This window comes from Anomalospiza imberbis, unplaced genomic scaffold, assembly GCF_031753505.1.
Source record: "Anomalospiza imberbis isolate Cuckoo-Finch-1a 21T00152 unplaced genomic scaffold, ASM3175350v1 scaffold_61, whole genome shotgun sequence".
Classification (NCBI taxonomy): Eukaryota; Metazoa; Chordata; class Aves; order Passeriformes; family Viduidae; genus Anomalospiza; species Anomalospiza imberbis.
Genome location: NW_027100224.1, coordinates 41,299 through 55,606, shown reverse-complemented (window position 1 = coordinate 55,606; position 14,308 = coordinate 41,299). Strand labels below are relative to the sequence as shown.

At 67.9% G+C, this 14,308-nt stretch overlaps 4 protein-coding genes across 6 annotated transcripts in view; 1 reads left to right on the top strand and 3 right to left on the bottom strand.

Moving 5' to 3' along the window:
• GCDH (glutaryl-CoA dehydrogenase) overlaps positions 1 to 14,308 on the bottom strand; it is a 55,966-nt gene that overhangs the window by 29,902 nt on the left and 11,756 nt on the right. The window lies entirely within an intron of this gene.
• On the top strand, positions 1,075 to 3,055 carry GADD45GIP1 (GADD45G interacting protein 1). The gene is made up of 2 exons (XM_068178860.1): positions 1,075 to 1,447; positions 2,668 to 3,055. Exons 1-2 carry the CDS (start codon positions 1,113 to 1,115, stop codon positions 3,038 to 3,040), a joined length of 708 nt encoding a protein of 235 aa, XP_068034961.1. The 5' UTR covers positions 1,075 to 1,112; the 3' UTR covers positions 3,041 to 3,055.
• Positions 3,166 to 10,916, bottom strand: RAD23A (RAD23 homolog A, nucleotide excision repair protein). 2 transcript variants are annotated; one of them, XM_068178857.1, is made up of 10 exons: positions 10,907 to 10,916; positions 10,216 to 10,298; positions 8,713 to 8,874; positions 7,664 to 7,839; positions 6,974 to 7,029; positions 6,552 to 6,679; positions 5,184 to 5,259; positions 4,716 to 4,846; positions 4,471 to 4,626; positions 3,166 to 3,606 (listed from the first exon to the last, which is right to left on the bottom strand). In XM_068178857.1, exons 2-10 carry the CDS (start codon positions 10,285 to 10,287, stop codon positions 3,493 to 3,495), a joined length of 1,071 nt encoding a protein of 356 aa, XP_068034958.1. In that variant the 5' UTR covers positions 10,288 to 10,298; positions 10,907 to 10,916; the 3' UTR covers positions 3,166 to 3,492. The 2 variants fall into 2 exon arrangements, with proteins under 2 accessions (XP_068034958.1, XP_068034957.1); XM_068178856.1 differs by lacking the exon at positions 10,907 to 10,916 and having other exon boundaries at positions 10,216 to 10,399.
• On the bottom strand, positions 10,907 to 14,009 carry CALR (calreticulin). The gene is made up of 9 exons (XM_068178840.1): positions 13,849 to 14,009; positions 12,847 to 12,948; positions 12,548 to 12,751; positions 12,359 to 12,453; positions 12,048 to 12,257; positions 11,643 to 11,756; positions 11,421 to 11,564; positions 11,250 to 11,342; positions 10,907 to 11,161 (listed from the first exon to the last, which is right to left on the bottom strand). The coding sequence occupies exons 1-9, from the start codon at positions 13,943 to 13,945 to the stop codon at positions 10,976 to 10,978; spliced, it is 1,245 nt and encodes a 414-aa protein (XP_068034941.1). The 5' UTR covers positions 13,946 to 14,009; the 3' UTR covers positions 10,907 to 10,975.

The following is a 14,308-nucleotide window of genomic DNA, read 5'->3' as shown; positions in this document are numbered from 1 at the left end:
TCCCGGGGCAAGGCCCCCCCCCCCCCCCCCCCGAGGAAATTGGGGCTGGGGGCTCCAATGCGGGAACGGCAGAACCCCCAAAACCGGGCAAAACCGCCCCGAAACGGGGCCCCTCCGGGTGGCCCGGCTCAGGGGCCCCGGTTCCACCGGCGGAGGGGGAAATCGGGACCCCCGAGTGCCGCGGAGGGCGGGGGGGCGCAGCCCATCGGACCCCCCCCCGCCGCGGGGGAGGCCCAGGGAAGCTTTTGGGGCGATTTCGGGGGATTTTGGCTCGGCTTGGCGGCAGATTTTCGGCGGCTGCCGAGGCCTGGAAGCCATTAGGGCTCCCCCCCCTTCCGCGGGCCCCGGCGGCTCCCGCCAGCGCGGGCGGGGGGGGGCCCGGCGGTCCGGGGGGCCCCGCGAGGAGCGGCCCCGCCGCCGGCAGACCCCCCCCGGTAACCCCGGCCCCCGCTCCCGTTACCCCCTCCCGCCGGGGGGGATCCCGGTGGTGGTGGGGGGGGGTTCCCGGTGATTGCGGGGGGGGGGGGGGATGTTCACGGTGATGGGGGGGGCCCGCGGGGCGGGCGGCGGGCACGGAGGGGTTAACGGCGCCCGGCGCTTGGCAACAGCCCCGGTCTTGGCGGCGGCTGAAAAGGTTTGGGGGGGTTTAGGGGGGGTTTGGCGGGGGGGGGTTTGGGGGGTTCCGCCCCCAGCCCAGCCCCCCCCCCCACGGGGAGGAGCCGAGGGTCGCTGGCAGCGCGGCCCCGGCCCCCCCCGGTGCCGTTCCGGGGCGGCAGCTGCCCCCCGGAGGAGCCGCATTCCCCCGCGGAGTCCCCCCAGACCCTGCCGGGACCCCCGGGAGGAGCCCCCGGTGCTCCCCGGTCCCACCGAGCCCACCCCGGACGCTGCTCTCAGGGCCCCCCCGGCACCCCCGAGGTCCCCTGAAGTGCCCCGGGCTGAGCCGGGCCCGGAAGGGACCCGGGACCCCCCGGGACCCCCCGGGACCCCCGTCCCAACGCTCCGCCCCCAGCCCGGTAACCACGCCCACGGCTCCACCCACAGCTCAGACCCCGCCCCGCCCCTTCGGCCGGCGCCTTCCGCCGCTTTGACGTCACTTCCGGCGCGCGCTCAACATGGCGGCGCCCTTGCGGCGGGCGCTGCTGGCGCTGGGCCCGGCCCGGTCCCGGCTCCCGGGGCCGGTTCCGGTCCCGGCGCGGCCCTACCGGGCGGATCCGCTGCGCCGCCGGCCGGGCCCGGCCCCCGCCGACCCCGATGACCTGCGGGCGGCCGCGCGGCGGTTCGGGCGGCTCGGGGAGGCGTCGGGGGTGCCGGTGTGGCGGCTCTGGCCGAGCCCGGAGCAGCTGCGGGAGGCGGAGGCGGAGGAGCGCGAGTGGGACCCGCCGCTCCGGGATGTGGAGGCCGTGCTGGATCAGCGGGAGCGGGAGGAGGCGCGGCGGAGGAAGGAGAGGTGGGACTGGGAGCACCGGGAATGGGACTGGGACGAACTGGGAGCACCGGGAATGGGACTGGGACGAACTGGGAGCACCGGGAATGGGACTGGGACAAACTGGGAGCACCGGGAATGGGACTGGGACGAACTGGGAGCACCGGGAATGGGACCGGGATGAACTGGGACAGGGCTGGGCAGGACTGGGAGCACCGGGAATGGGACCGGGATGTACTGGAAGCACCGGGAATGGGACTGGGATAAACTGGGAGCACCGGGAATGGGACTGGGACGGACTGGGAGCACCGGGAATGGGACCGGGATGTACTGGAAGCACCGGGAATGGGACTGGGACAAACTGGGAGCACCGGGAATGGGACTGGGACGAACTGGGAGCACCGGGAATGGGACTAGGACAAACTGGGAGCACCAGGAATGGGACCGGGATGAACTGGGACAGGGATGGGGAGGACTGGGAGCACCGGGAATGGGACCGGGATGAACTGGAAGCACCGGAATGGGACTGGGACGAACTGGGAGCACCGGGAATGGGACTAGGACAAACTGGGAGCACCGGGAATGGCACCGGGATGAACTGGGGCAGGGCTGGGGAGGACTGGGAGCACCGGGAATGGGACTGGGACGAACTGGGAGCACCGGGAATGGGACCGGGATGAACTGGGACAGGGATGGGGAGGACTGGGAGCACCGGGAATGGGACTGGGACAAACTGGGAACACCGGGAATGGGACCGGGATGAACTGGGACAGGGCTGGGCAGGACTGGGAGCACCGGGAATGGGACCGGGATGTACTGGGAGCACCGGGAATGGGACTAGGACAAACTGGGAGCACCGGGAATGGCACCGGGATGGACTGGGACAGGGCTGGGCAGGACTGGGAGCACCGGGAATGGGACTGGGACAAACTGGGAGCACCGGGAATGGGACTGGGACAAACTGGGAGCACCGGGAATGGCACCGGGATGAACTGGGGCAGGGCTGGGGAGGACTGGGAGCACCGGGAATGGGACTGGGACAAACTGGGAGCACCGGGAATGGGACTGGGACAAACTGGGAGCTCCGGGAATGGGATTGGGGCAGGGCTGGGCAGCACTGGGACCGTGAGGCCTGGCGAGCATCGCCCGGCGGTCCCGGGAGAACCGGGCAGGGTTTGGGGGTGGGCTCCCGGTGTCCCGGGGCCGGTGTCCCGGGGCCGTCCCCACGCGTCCCGTGTCCCCAGGCAGGAGCTGGTGGCTCGTAGCCTGGCGGCCATGCCGGCCCGCGTGGCCGCGTGGCGCCGGGAGCGCGAGGCCGCGCGGGAGCGGGCGCGGGCGGACGCGGCGCGGCGGCAGCGGCTCTTGGCCGAGGCGGGGCTGGGGGGACTCCCGCGGCCCGGGACCCCCGCCCGCGCCTCGGCCCGAGCCCAGGAGCTGCTGGACGACCTGGAGCGGCAGCGGCGGCGCGAGGAGAAGCGGCGGCGGCGGCAGGAGCGGGAGGAGGCGGCCCGGAGCGCCCTGGCCGCGGCGGAGGCGGCGGCGGCCAAGCGGCCGCTCCCCGGGGCCGCCCCGGAGGGCGACGAGATCCCCCCAAAACCCACCGGGGCGACCTCCTGACCACCCCCGCGGTAGTACCGGGACACTCCCGGTGTCCGATGACCGCCGGGAGCGTCCCGTGAGCCCACCCCGGAGCTGCTCCTGCTGCGCCGCCCCGCAGGGAAGGAGAAGAGCCCGGAATGGGTTTAAAACTCTGCATTTAATCTCTTTGCCGCCAGTTTTGCTTGATCTGCGGCACCCCCCCACCCTCCCTTCCCCGGGGCCGGACGGGGGGGGGGTGGGAATTTGTTTTTGGGGAGGGGGGACCAGGAGAAAGTGGGTGCTGAGACCCCCTCCCCCCCCCCCAGGGCAGCGAGACCCCCTGCTCCTGGGGTGGGGGCAGGGCTGGGGGTCTCCATCCCCCCCCCGCCCAGGCTGGATTCATCCCAAACCCCCCCTCCCCACACGGCGTGGGGGCCCCCCCCGGAGGCAGCAGGAGCCCCCCAGAGGCTGGGGGGAGGCCCGGGGGTCCCTCAGTCGTCGTCGAAGTTCTGGCTGAGCAGGAAGTTGGCCGCCAGGTTCTCGTTCTTCTCGCAGGCGAAGTAGGCCTGGATCACCAGGCTCTCGGGAAAGCCGAGCGCCTTCAGCTGCGGGCGGGGGTTAAACCGGGCCTGCGCCCCCACAACGGCCCCTGCGCCCCGGGAAACCCGGCCCGGGGAGCACGGGCCTTGACCCCGGTAACCACGGGCCCTACTGATGGCACCTCCTGTCCCCGTTAACCCTGGATCCCACGGATGTCATCTCCTATCCCATTTAATCCTGGATCCCACGGATGGCACCTCCTGTCCCATTAATCCTGGATCCCACGGATGGCGCTTTGTGATCCCATTTAATCCTGGATCCCATTGATGTCATCTCCTGTCCCATTTAATCCTGGATCCCACGGATGTCATCTCCTGTCCCATTTAATCCTGGATCCCACTGCTGGCGCCTTGTGATCCCATTTATTCCTGGCTCCCACTGATGGTACCTTGTGATCTCATTTATTCCTGGATCCCACTGATGTCATCTCCTATCCCATTTAATCCTGGATCCCACTGATGGGATCTCCTATCCCATTTAATCCTGGATCCCACTGATGTCATCTCCTATCCCATTAATCCTGGATCCCACTGATGTCATCTCCTATCCCATTTAATCCTGGATCCCACTGATGGCCCCTTGTGATCCCATTTAACCCTGGATCCCACTGATGGGATCTCCTGTCCCCATTATTCCTGGATCCCACTGCTGGCACCTCCTGATCCCAGACCCTAATAACCCTATTTCCCACTTCCCCTTCACTCTTCGCCCTAAAACCAACGTTTCCCATCAGCTTTAATTAACTCTGGATGCTAATTACACCCCTGCTGCTGCCACTGCCCACCCCCACTGTTACCTCTGGGTTCAAACACCGACGTTTCTGCCCCGTGCTCGCCCCAAACCCCAAACCCCAAACGTGCCCCACTCACCCTCTCTATGGCTTCTTTCTCCTGCGGGGTCACCTGGATGTAATTCATCTGGGGGGACTCGTCCCCGATGGCTCCCACCTCCCCCTCCAGCTCGCCCAGCTCGCCCAGCGGCTCGTTCAGCATCTGGATGAACTGCTCCTGGTGCTGGCTGATTTGCTGGGGGAAAACACGCAGCTGTGCTCAGCCCAGGTGGGGTCCTGGGGTGGGTCTGGGGGTACCTGGTGGGGAAGGGGCTCCGGGGGTACCTGGAGCAGCTGGGGGTTCTCCTGGCCCAGCTGCTGCAGCAGCGCCGGGAGCAGCGCCGGGTTCTGCTGGATCACCTGGCGCATGTTCTGGAACTGCGGCTGCTCCCGCAGGAACTCCAGCGGGTTCTCACCTGCGGGCGGGGCCGGCAGGTGAGGCCACGCCCACAAAAGGGTGTGGTGAGGCCACACCCCCCCAAAACCATACCTGGATGGGGCGGGGCCACATGGACTCCCTCCAGCATCACAGACCCCGCCCCAAAAAGGGCGTGGCTTACACACACCACACAAAAATGGGTGTGGCTTACAGCAGGCCACACCCCAAAATGAGCATAATTCACCTACACCACACTTCCAGCAATTACTGAGGTGATTTAGGAGTGCTCAGCTCCACCCACTGAAGGGGTGGAGCCTCGGAGGGTGTGGTCAGCCAGCCCCACCCCTCATGCCCCACCCACCACACCCACTGACCTTCGGGCGGGGGCTGCTCCGGCGGGCGGGACTCCTGCACCGGCGGGCGCTCCGGCTCGGGGCTGCCGGGGATGCCCTGGGGGGCGAGGGGGGGTCAGCAGCACCCCAGGACCCCCATCCTGAGCCCCCCGACCCTCCATGACCCCTGAGACCACCCAGGACCCCCATCCTGAACCCTCCATGACCCCTGAGACCATCCAGGACCCCCATCCTGGACCCCCTGACCCTCCATGACCCCTGAGACCACCCAGGACCCCCATCCTGAACCTTCCATGACCCCTGAGACCACCCAGGACCCCCATCCTGAACCCTCCATGACCCCCGAGACCACCCAGGACCCCCATCCTGAACCCTCCATGACCCCTGAGACCACCCAGGACCCCCATCCTGAACCCCCTGACCCTCCATGACCCCTGAGACCACCCAGGACCCCCATCCTGAACCCTCCATGACCCCTGAGACTACCCAGGACCCCCATCCCGAACCCTCCATGACCCCTGAGACCACCCAGGACCCCCATCCTGGACCCCCGACCCTCCATCACCCCCAAGACCACCCAGGACCCCCATCCTGAACCCCCTGACCCTCCATGACGCCCGAGACCACCCAGGAACCCCATCCTGAACCCTCCATGACCCCTGAGACCACCCAGGACCCCCATCCTGAACCCTCTGACCCTCCATGACCCCTGAGACCACCCAGGACCCCCCATCCTGAACCCTCCATGACCCCTGAGACCACCCAGGACCCCCCATCCTGAACCCCCTGACCCTCCATGACCCCTGAGACCACCCAGGACCCCCATCCTGAACCCTCCATGACCCCTGAGACCACCCAGGACCCCCATCCTGAACCCCCTGATTCTCCATGACCCCCGAGACCACCCAGGACCCCCATCCTGAACCCCCTGACCCTCCATGACCCCTGAGACCACCCAGGACCCCCCATCCTGAACCCCCTGACCCTCCATGACCCCTGAGACCACCCAGGACCCCCATCCTGAACCCCCTAACCCTCCATGACCCCCGAGACCACCCAGGACCCCCATCCTGACCCCTCCATGACCCCTGAGACCACCCAGGACCCCCCATCCTGAACCCCCTGACCTTCCATGACCCCTGAGACCACCCAGGACCCCCATCCTGAACCCCCTGACTCTCCATGACCCCTGAGACCACCCAGGACCCCAATCCTGAACCCCCTGACCCTCCAGGACCCCTGAGACCACCCAGGACCCCCCATCCTGAACCCCCTGACCCTCCAGGACCCCCCGGTGGGGCAGATCACCGACGGTGCAAACGCGATTACCGCGGCTGGAGCCGCCCCCTCACCCCCGGCCCCAAAGCCACCCCTGAGACCCCCCCTCACCGTCAGCAGGTACTCCACGGCGCGGTGGGGGTTGTTGTAGCTGGCCCTCAGCGCGGCCACCACGCGCTCCCGCTCGTAGCCCATGGACACGATCTCGGACAGCATCGTCTCGTACTCCGAGCCCGTCACTGCGGGACCGCCCGCCCCCCGTCAGCGGGGAGGGACCCCCAGGGACCTCCCCCACCCCAAAACCACTGCACCCCCCCCCCCAGCTGTTGGGATGGGACCCCCCCCCAGCCCCAAACCCTGTTTTCCTGAAGTTCAGGAAGCGGGACGCCCCCAACGTCCCCTTTTTGTCCCACAGCGAGGTCCCCAAACCTCAACGCCCTGTTACAGCCCCGTGTCCAGCCCTGGGAACCCCCAAATCCCACCCAGGACCCCCCAAAGCCCCCCCAGGACCCCCAAAACCCTCCAGGACCCACCGAGGGTGGAGGCGGCGTCGGCCGAGCGCCCGGAGCTGCCCGGGGGGGGAACGGAGCTGCCAACACAAGGGAGAAACGATCCAGGGCAGCCCCAAAACTCCTGTGAGCCCCCCCAAACCTTTGTGACCCCCCCAAACCCCTGTGACACCCCCCCCAAACATGTTGTTGGCCCCCCAAATCTCTGTGACACTCTCAAACCCCTGTGACCCCCCCAAACCCATTCCTGACCCCCCAAACCTGTTCCAGACCCCCCCAAACCCCTTCTTGACCCCCCTCCCAAACCCCTTCTTGACCCCTCAAACCCCTTCTGGAGCCCCCAGGCCCGTTCCTGACCCCCCAAACCTGTTTCTACCCCCCCCAAACCCTCCCTTGACCCTGTAAATCCTTTCATGGCCCCCCCAAACCCATTCCTGACCCCCCCAAACCCATTCTTGACCCCTCAAACCTGTTCCAGACCCCCCCAAACCCCTTCCCGACCCCCCAAACCCCTTCTGGAGCCCCCAGGCCCGTTCCTGACCCCCCAAATCTGTTCCTGGCCCCCCCAAACCCCTTCTTGACCCCCCCCAAACCCCTTCCTGACCCCCCCAAACCCTTTCCTGGCCCCCCAAACCCATTGCTAAGCCCCCCAAACCCGTTCCTGACCCCCCAAACCCGTTCCTGACCCCCCCAAACCCGTTCCTGAGCCCTTACCCAGCTGCAGGCTCAGCCAGAGCGAGGGCAGGGGGGTCCTGGGCCGGGGTCTCCTCGCTGGGCGCGGCCGGGGGGGGAGGGGCAGCGTCGGCGGCCGGGGGGGGCCCCGGGGGGGCTGCGGGGGGCTCCGAGGGGGCTCCGGCCTCGGGGGCTGCCGAGCCCAGCGCCGACTTGGCCTGGGCAGGGGAGAAAGGGGCGGTTGGGGATCCCCTGGGACCCCCACGCCCACTCTGGGGGGCTCCAGAGACACCTGAGACCCCCCCCACCAAAAACGCCTCCCCAAGGGCCTGGGGACCCCTCAAGCCTCCCTGGGGACCCCCAAATCCCTCCCCAGGACCCCTCAGGGTTCCACCAAAAGTCTCCCAAATCCTCCAAACCCCACACAGGGACCCCCAAATCCCTCCCCAGACTCCTCTGGGTTCCCCAAAATGTCTCCCACTGCCCTCCAGTGCCCTCAGACCCCAAATGGGGACCCCCAAATCCCCCCCAAGGACCCTTTAGGGCTCCCCCAAATGACCCCCAGACCCCTCAGACCCTCCCGACCCCACACAAGGACCCCAAAATCCCTCTCCAGACCCCTCAGGGCTCCCCCAAATGACCCCCATACCCCTCAGATCCCACACAGGGACCCCCAAATCCCTCAAAAGACCCCTCAGGGCTCCCCCAAACATCCCCGAGTCCCTCCCAACCCCACACAGGGACCCCCAAATCCCTCAAAATACCCCTCAGGGCTCCCCCAAATGTCCCTGAGACCCCTCAGATCCCACACAGGGACCCCCAAATCCCACAAGAGACTCCTCATGGCTCCCCCAAATGTCCCTGAGACCCCTCAGACACTACACAGGGACCCCCAAATCCCTCAAAAAAACCCTCAGGGCTCCCCCAAACATCCCCGAGTCCCTCCCAACCCCACACAGGGACCCCCAAATCCCACAAGAGACTCCTCATGGCTCCCCCAAATGTCCCTGAGACCCCTCAGACCCCACACAGGGACCCCCAAATCCCTCTCAGAGACCCCTCAGGGCCTCGGGACCCCCCGGGGCCCCCACCTTGGTCACCATGACCACCACGAAGTTCTTCTCGTCGATGCGGTACTCGCGGATGGGCACGTCGTCGCTCAGGATCTTGCCGGCGTAGATCAGCTTCTGGCCGGCCACGGGGAAAGCCTCGCTGCCCTTCTCGGCCTCGATCTTCTCCTTCAGCGCCCGCACCTGCGGCCACGGGGGGCTCAGCGCGCCCCAAAACCGGCCCCTCGCCCCTCGCCCCTCCCCGCAGCACAGGGGAGGCACAACAATCCGGAATGTTCCTGAAGAATTTTCCCGAAATAATCCCCCCCAGCCCCAAATCATCCCCCCGGGGGTCTGAGCTGCCCCAAAAAGGTGGGGGGATGTCGGGGTGAGCAAGAACAGGGGATCCCCCACCCCCCCAAAAAAATGGGAGGTGGAGCCCCCCCACCCCAGGGATGCTCCTCGAGTTTCCCCCTTCACAAACAGGGACAGAGCCCCCCCAGGCAGATCCCCCTCCCCAAAATGGGATTGGGGGGACACAGAGCCCCCTCCCCAAAATGGGATTGGGGGCAAGAAGAGCCCCCTCCCCAAAATGGGATTGGGGGAACACAGAGCCCCCTCCCCAAAATGGGTGTGGGGGGACACAGAGCCCCCTCCCCAAAATGGGATTGGGGGCACACAGAGCCCCCTCCCCAAAATGGGACTGGGGGGGGACACAGAGCTCCCTCCCCAAAATCCCCCTCCCCAAAATGGGATTAGGGGCACCAGAGCCCCCTCCCCAAAATGGGATTGGGGGGACACAGAGCCCCCTCCCCAAAATGGGACTGGGTGCACAGAGAGCCCCCTCCCCAAAAAATGGGATTGGGGGCAAGAAGAGCCCCCTCCCCAAAATGGGATTGGGGGCACAGAGAGCCCCCTCCCCAAAATGGGATTGGGGGGACACAGAGCCCCCTCCCCAAAATGGGATTGGGGGGGACACAGAGCTCCCCCCCCAAAATCCCCCTCCCCAAAATAGGATTAGGGGCACCAGAGCCCCCTCCCCAAAATGGGATTGGGGGGGGACACAGAGCTCCGCACCCCCAGATCCCCTCCCCAAAATGGGGATTTGGGGACATACAGACCCCCCCCCCCCCGGCACATCCCCCTCCCCAAAATGAGGATTCGGGGCACCCAGAGCCCCCCCCTGGAGATCCCCCTCCCCACACCGGGGACACGGAGATCCCCCCTTGGTTCCCCCCCACAAAGCAGGGCAGAGCCCCCCGAAGCCGGGGGAACCGGAGCACACGGAGCCGCCCCGCTCGGTGCCGCCCCTCGGTTCCCCCCCCTCGCCGAAAGCGGGGTCAGGGGGACGCCCCCCCCGCCGTCACCCGGCTCCATCCCGGCCCTGAGGAGCCCCGGGAAGCACCGGACCCCCCACCCCACCCCACCCCACCCCGGGCAGGCGCGGTGTGAGGGCGGCGGGGGAGGGGGGGGGGGGGGGGAGGGGGGCGAGCTCCGGGCCCGGCCCCGCCCGCGCCCCCCGCGGGGGCCCGGCCGCGGCCTCACCGTCTCGTGCGGCTCCATGCGGATCTTGAAGGTTTGCTGCTGCAGCGTCTTCAGCGTCACGGTCACCGCCATGGCGGGACGGGGACGGGGCGGCGGCGGCTCCTCCCGGCGGCCCCACAACATGCAACTCACGCCGCCGCCATCTTAGGCGGCCCCGCCGCTTCCGCCGCGGCGCCGGAAGTGCGTCACGGCGCCCGCGCGCGCCTCGCTCCCGCTTGGGGGGGGGGGGTGTGGGGTGTGGGTGGTTTAATAGTCACGTGACACGGAACGGCGCGCGTGGAAGGGGGTTTCCCTTGTCACGTGACACGGGAAAAATCCCGCGCGCGGGCCGCCTCCGTCACGTGACGCGGGGAGAGCGATTTAAAGCCAGGCCCGGCCGCGGTCACGTGACGCGCGCGGCGGCACAAAATGGCGGCGGCCGCAACATGGCGCGGGCGAGGGAGGGAGAGGAGGAAGAATAACGAGGAGGAAGCGGCGGCGCCGGGACCGTCCGTTAATTTAATAGAAACCGGATCGCGACACCCCCGTACAGTCCCGTGCGACACCGCCGGTGCTTCTTCCCCCCCCACCCACTCCGCTCCCTCCCCGCCCCCGGCGCTGGTCCTGAGTCCTCGCCCCGCGGGGCACCCGGTGCCGGTTCGGTCCCGGCCGTGCCGGTTCGGTCCCGGCGCGGTCGCGGCTTCCCCGGGCCCGCGGGCGGCGGCGCCCATAGAAAAGAGTCCAGGTCTCACAGAGACAGAACGGGCCCGCCGCGGGGCCCTCACAGCTCGTCCCGCGGGGCCGCCTCCGCCTCCTCGGGCTCGGCCTCGGGCTCCTCCTCATCCTCCTCCTCCTCGTCCCCATCGCCCTCATCGTCCCCTTCCTCTTCTTTCTGCTGCTTCTCCTCCTCCTCCTGCTTCTTCCGCTGCTCCTCGTCCTGCTGCTCCTTCATCTTCCTCTCTGCGTCCTGCGGGAGGGGGTGGGGAGGTCACGGGGGGGGGGGGCTCGGCCGCTCCCTTACCTTGGTGGCCCCCAGGACTCGTCCCCCCCCTTACCTTGGTGGCCCCCCAGGTCTCGTTCCCGATCTCCTCCGCCAGTTTCTCGTCGTCGGTGATCAGGAAGTTGTCGAAGATGGTGCCTGACTTCACCTGTGGGGACGGGGGTGGAGTCAGGGGGTGCTGCAGCTCCTCGGGACCCCCGAGACCCCCCCGGGGACCCCCCCTCACCTGCCAGAGGTCGAGGCCGATGACCCCGAAGCTGTCGTAGGAGTAGAGCAGGGGGTCGGGGCTGTACTCGGGGTTGTCGATCTCGGGGTGCACCCACTTGCCCTTGTAGTCGGGGTTGTCGATCTGCTGCGGCCTCCACTCGCCCTGGGGGGAGGCACAAAACGGGGTTCAGAGGGGGCCCAGCCCCTTCCCCAGCCCCCCCCTGCAGCCCCCAGGCCTCACCTTGTACTCGGGGTTCTGGATCACGGGGGGCTCCCACTCCCCGTCCATCTCCTCATCCCAGTCCTCCGGTTTCTTGGCGTCGGGGTCCGGGATGTGCTCGGGTTTGTCCCAGTCCTGCAAGGGGGGCAGGAGAGCTCAGGGGGCTGCTGCGACCCCCAGGGGGCTGCTGCGACCCCCCAGGATGGCGCCACAGACCCCCCTCACCTCCCCAGCTCTTACCCAGTCCCCCCCCATTCTCCCCCTACTCTACCAGGACCTTTTTACAAGACCCCCCCAAAGCTCCTGGAGACCCCCAAGTTACTCCCAGACCATCCCTAAAAGCCCTCAGAGCTCCCCCAGCCCCCCCAAATCCCATCAGGGCTCTACCACAATCCCCCCCCCCCCCACCAAAGCCCCCCTCCCCACCTCGGGTTTGGTGTCCTCGGGGTCGTCGATCTTGGCCCGCTCGTCCCAGTCGTCGGGTTTCTTGGCCTCGGGGTCTTTGATCTTTTTGGGGGGCAGGAAATCCCAATCCTCCTCCAGGCTCCCCGACTCCACGCGGGCGTTGTCGATCTTCACCTCGTAGGTGTTGTCCGGCCGCACCACCAGCGTGTACAGGTGGGTGAACTCGTCGTCCTGGGGACACGGGGCGGGGTGGGCTCAGCAGGGCTGCAGACCCCCCCCCACCCCACAGGGGACAGCAGAACCCCCAAACCCCCCCCCCTCCCCAGACCCACCTTGCAGCGAATGTCCTTATTGATCAACACGTTCTTCCCTTTGTAGTTGAAGATCACGTGCACCTTCTTGGTGCCGGGGCCGCAGATGTCGGGGCCTGGAGGGGGAGGAACGCGGTGAGGATGGGGGAGATCAGGGAAGGGGCTGAGACCACCCCCGAGGGAGCTGGGGGGGCAGGGGGGGACGCCCACCAAACATGATGTTGTACTCGGAGTCGCCGTGCATGTCCTCCTGGCTCAGGCTGGCCGGGAAGAGCTTGACGTAGCCGCCGCCACAGTCGATGTTCTGCTCGTGCTTCACGGTGAACTGCACCACCAGCGTCTTGTCGCGGTTGCTGAAGGGCTCGAAGCGCGACGACAGGGCGTAGAACCGGGCGTCCTGGCTCGTCTGGATCCCTGCGGGACGTGGGGCGTGGCGGTGGAGAGTTCGGGGGAAAACCCCAGCCCTGAGGTCTCCCTCGCCTGCCGCGACCCCACGCGCCCCGGCTCACCTTTGTCCTTCTCGGCGTCGCCGTAGAACTTGCCGGCGGTGAGGACGAAGCGCCCGTAGTCGGGTTTGTGCTTGGATTCCACCCACCGGCGGGTCCAGGCGTCTGCGAGGGGGCAGGGTCAGCACCCTCGGCTCCTCCAGGCCTGGCCCTTGCACCCTCCAACCCCTCGTGGCGCCCCCTCCCCGCAAGGAGCTCAGGGCATGGGCAGGTTGCTCGCTGGATGGTTTTAGGCTTGCAGGGGAAAGCCAAGTCCCCCAGGAAGCCTCTCCGTGTGGGTGCTGTGTTCCTCACAATCCTTTTCCTGCTCATTTCCCTTTTGTCCACCTGCTCTGCCTGCCCAGGGCTGACCCTGAGCCCCCCACGCTTCCTGGCCCAGGGAGGCTCCTCAGCAGCCTCGTCCTCCCTGTCCCACCACCCACCCGCTGCCCACACCTGAGGAGTGGCTCCTGCGTCCCCTGTCACCTCAGCGAGCACACGGGGCTCCCCCATTCCCTCCCCTCACACAACGCAGAAGGATCCCTTCCTTTTTTTTTCCCCCTCAGAGATCACAGGAGGGAGGAGGGAGGGCCCCATTCTCACTTCACAGAACACAGAGAAGTCCCCCCATTATTTTTTTGAAGAACACAGGAGGATCGCGGCATTTTCCCCTCACAGAACACGGGAGGTGGTGGCGGGCGGGGGGGGGGGGCGGTCACTCAATTCTCTCCCCTCAGAAAACACAACGGGCCTCCTCCTTTCTCCCCTTAGAAGTCATAGGGGGTCCTCCCATTCTCTACCCTCACAGACCACTGGAGGATCCCCTAATTCTCCCCTCAGAAAAGACGAGAAGGTCTCCCCATTCTCTCCCCTCACGAAACACAAGAGGGTCCTCCCATCCTCCTGCCTCCCCTCAGACTCCCCCAGCCTCCTCAGGCACCGCCCCCCCCCCAACCCCTTCACCTCAGGAGCCCCCCCCTCAGGCCCCGCCCTCAGGGACCCCCGCCCCGGCGGCCCCTCCCTCACCTCCATCCCCGAACTCCTCGCGGAAGAACTGGGTGGGGCCGGCGGCCGCCAGGAGGGCTCCGAACAGGACGGGGGCGAGGACGCTGAGGGGGCTCATGGCGGGGGTCAGGGAACACTGGCTCCGTCCGTCCCGGCCCGGCGCCGCCCGGCACTGCGGAGGGGGGAGGAGGTGCCGCCGCCTTTTATACCCCCACCGCCCCTCGCCCTGCCTCCGCCGCCCTGCCATTGGCCCGAGCCCGCGCGCGGCCCTCTCCCATTGGCCGCCCGCCCGCCCGCCGGCGGCGACGGCGCCCCCGAACGTTGGCGTCCCAGATGGCCGCTTCCCATTGGCTGAGCGCGGCGGCCAATGAGGAGCGACCACGCGTTCGGAGGGAGACGCCCCCCCCGCCCCCCGCCTCGCTCCAGGGGTCACGTGGGGCGCGCGCTCTTAAAGGGACAGGCCCCGGGAGTGGAGGGGGGG

Bases quoted from the DNA above. Each gene is read 5' to 3' on its own strand.
- RAD23A (XM_068178856.1), bottom strand. From the start codon at position 10,338: ATGTTGTGGGGCCGCCGGGAGGAGCCGCCGCCGCCCCGTCCCCGTCCC. The intron at 4,847-5,183 runs GTCAGTGGGTGT...CCCCGCCCGCAG, and splicing joins GGAGCAGCCCCCGCCCGAAG to GTGAGAACCCGCTGGAGTTC. The intron at 3,607-4,470 runs GTGAGTGGGGCA...CCCCGCCCGCAG, and splicing joins AGAAAGAAGCCATAGAGAGG to CTGAAGGCGCTCGGCTTTCC.
- GADD45GIP1 (XM_068178860.1), top strand. From the start codon at position 1,113: ATGGCGGCGCCCTTGCGGCGGGCGCTGCTGGCGCTGGGCCCGGCCCGG. The intron at 1,448-2,667 runs GTGGGACTGGGA...CCGTGTCCCCAG, and splicing joins GCGCGGCGGAGGAAGGAGAG to GCAGGAGCTGGTGGCTCGTA.
- CALR (XM_068178840.1), bottom strand. From the start codon at position 13,945: ATGAGCCCCCTCAGCGTCCTCGCCCCCGTCCTGTTCGGAGCCCTCCTG. The intron at 12,258-12,358 runs GTGGGTCTGGGG...CCGTGTCCCCAG, and splicing joins ATAAGGACATTCGCTGCAAG to GACGACGAGTTCACCCACCT. The intron at 11,343-11,420 runs GTGAGGGGGGGT...CCGTCCCCACAG, and splicing joins TCGGCCTCGACCTCTGGCAG to GTGAAGTCAGGCACCATCTT.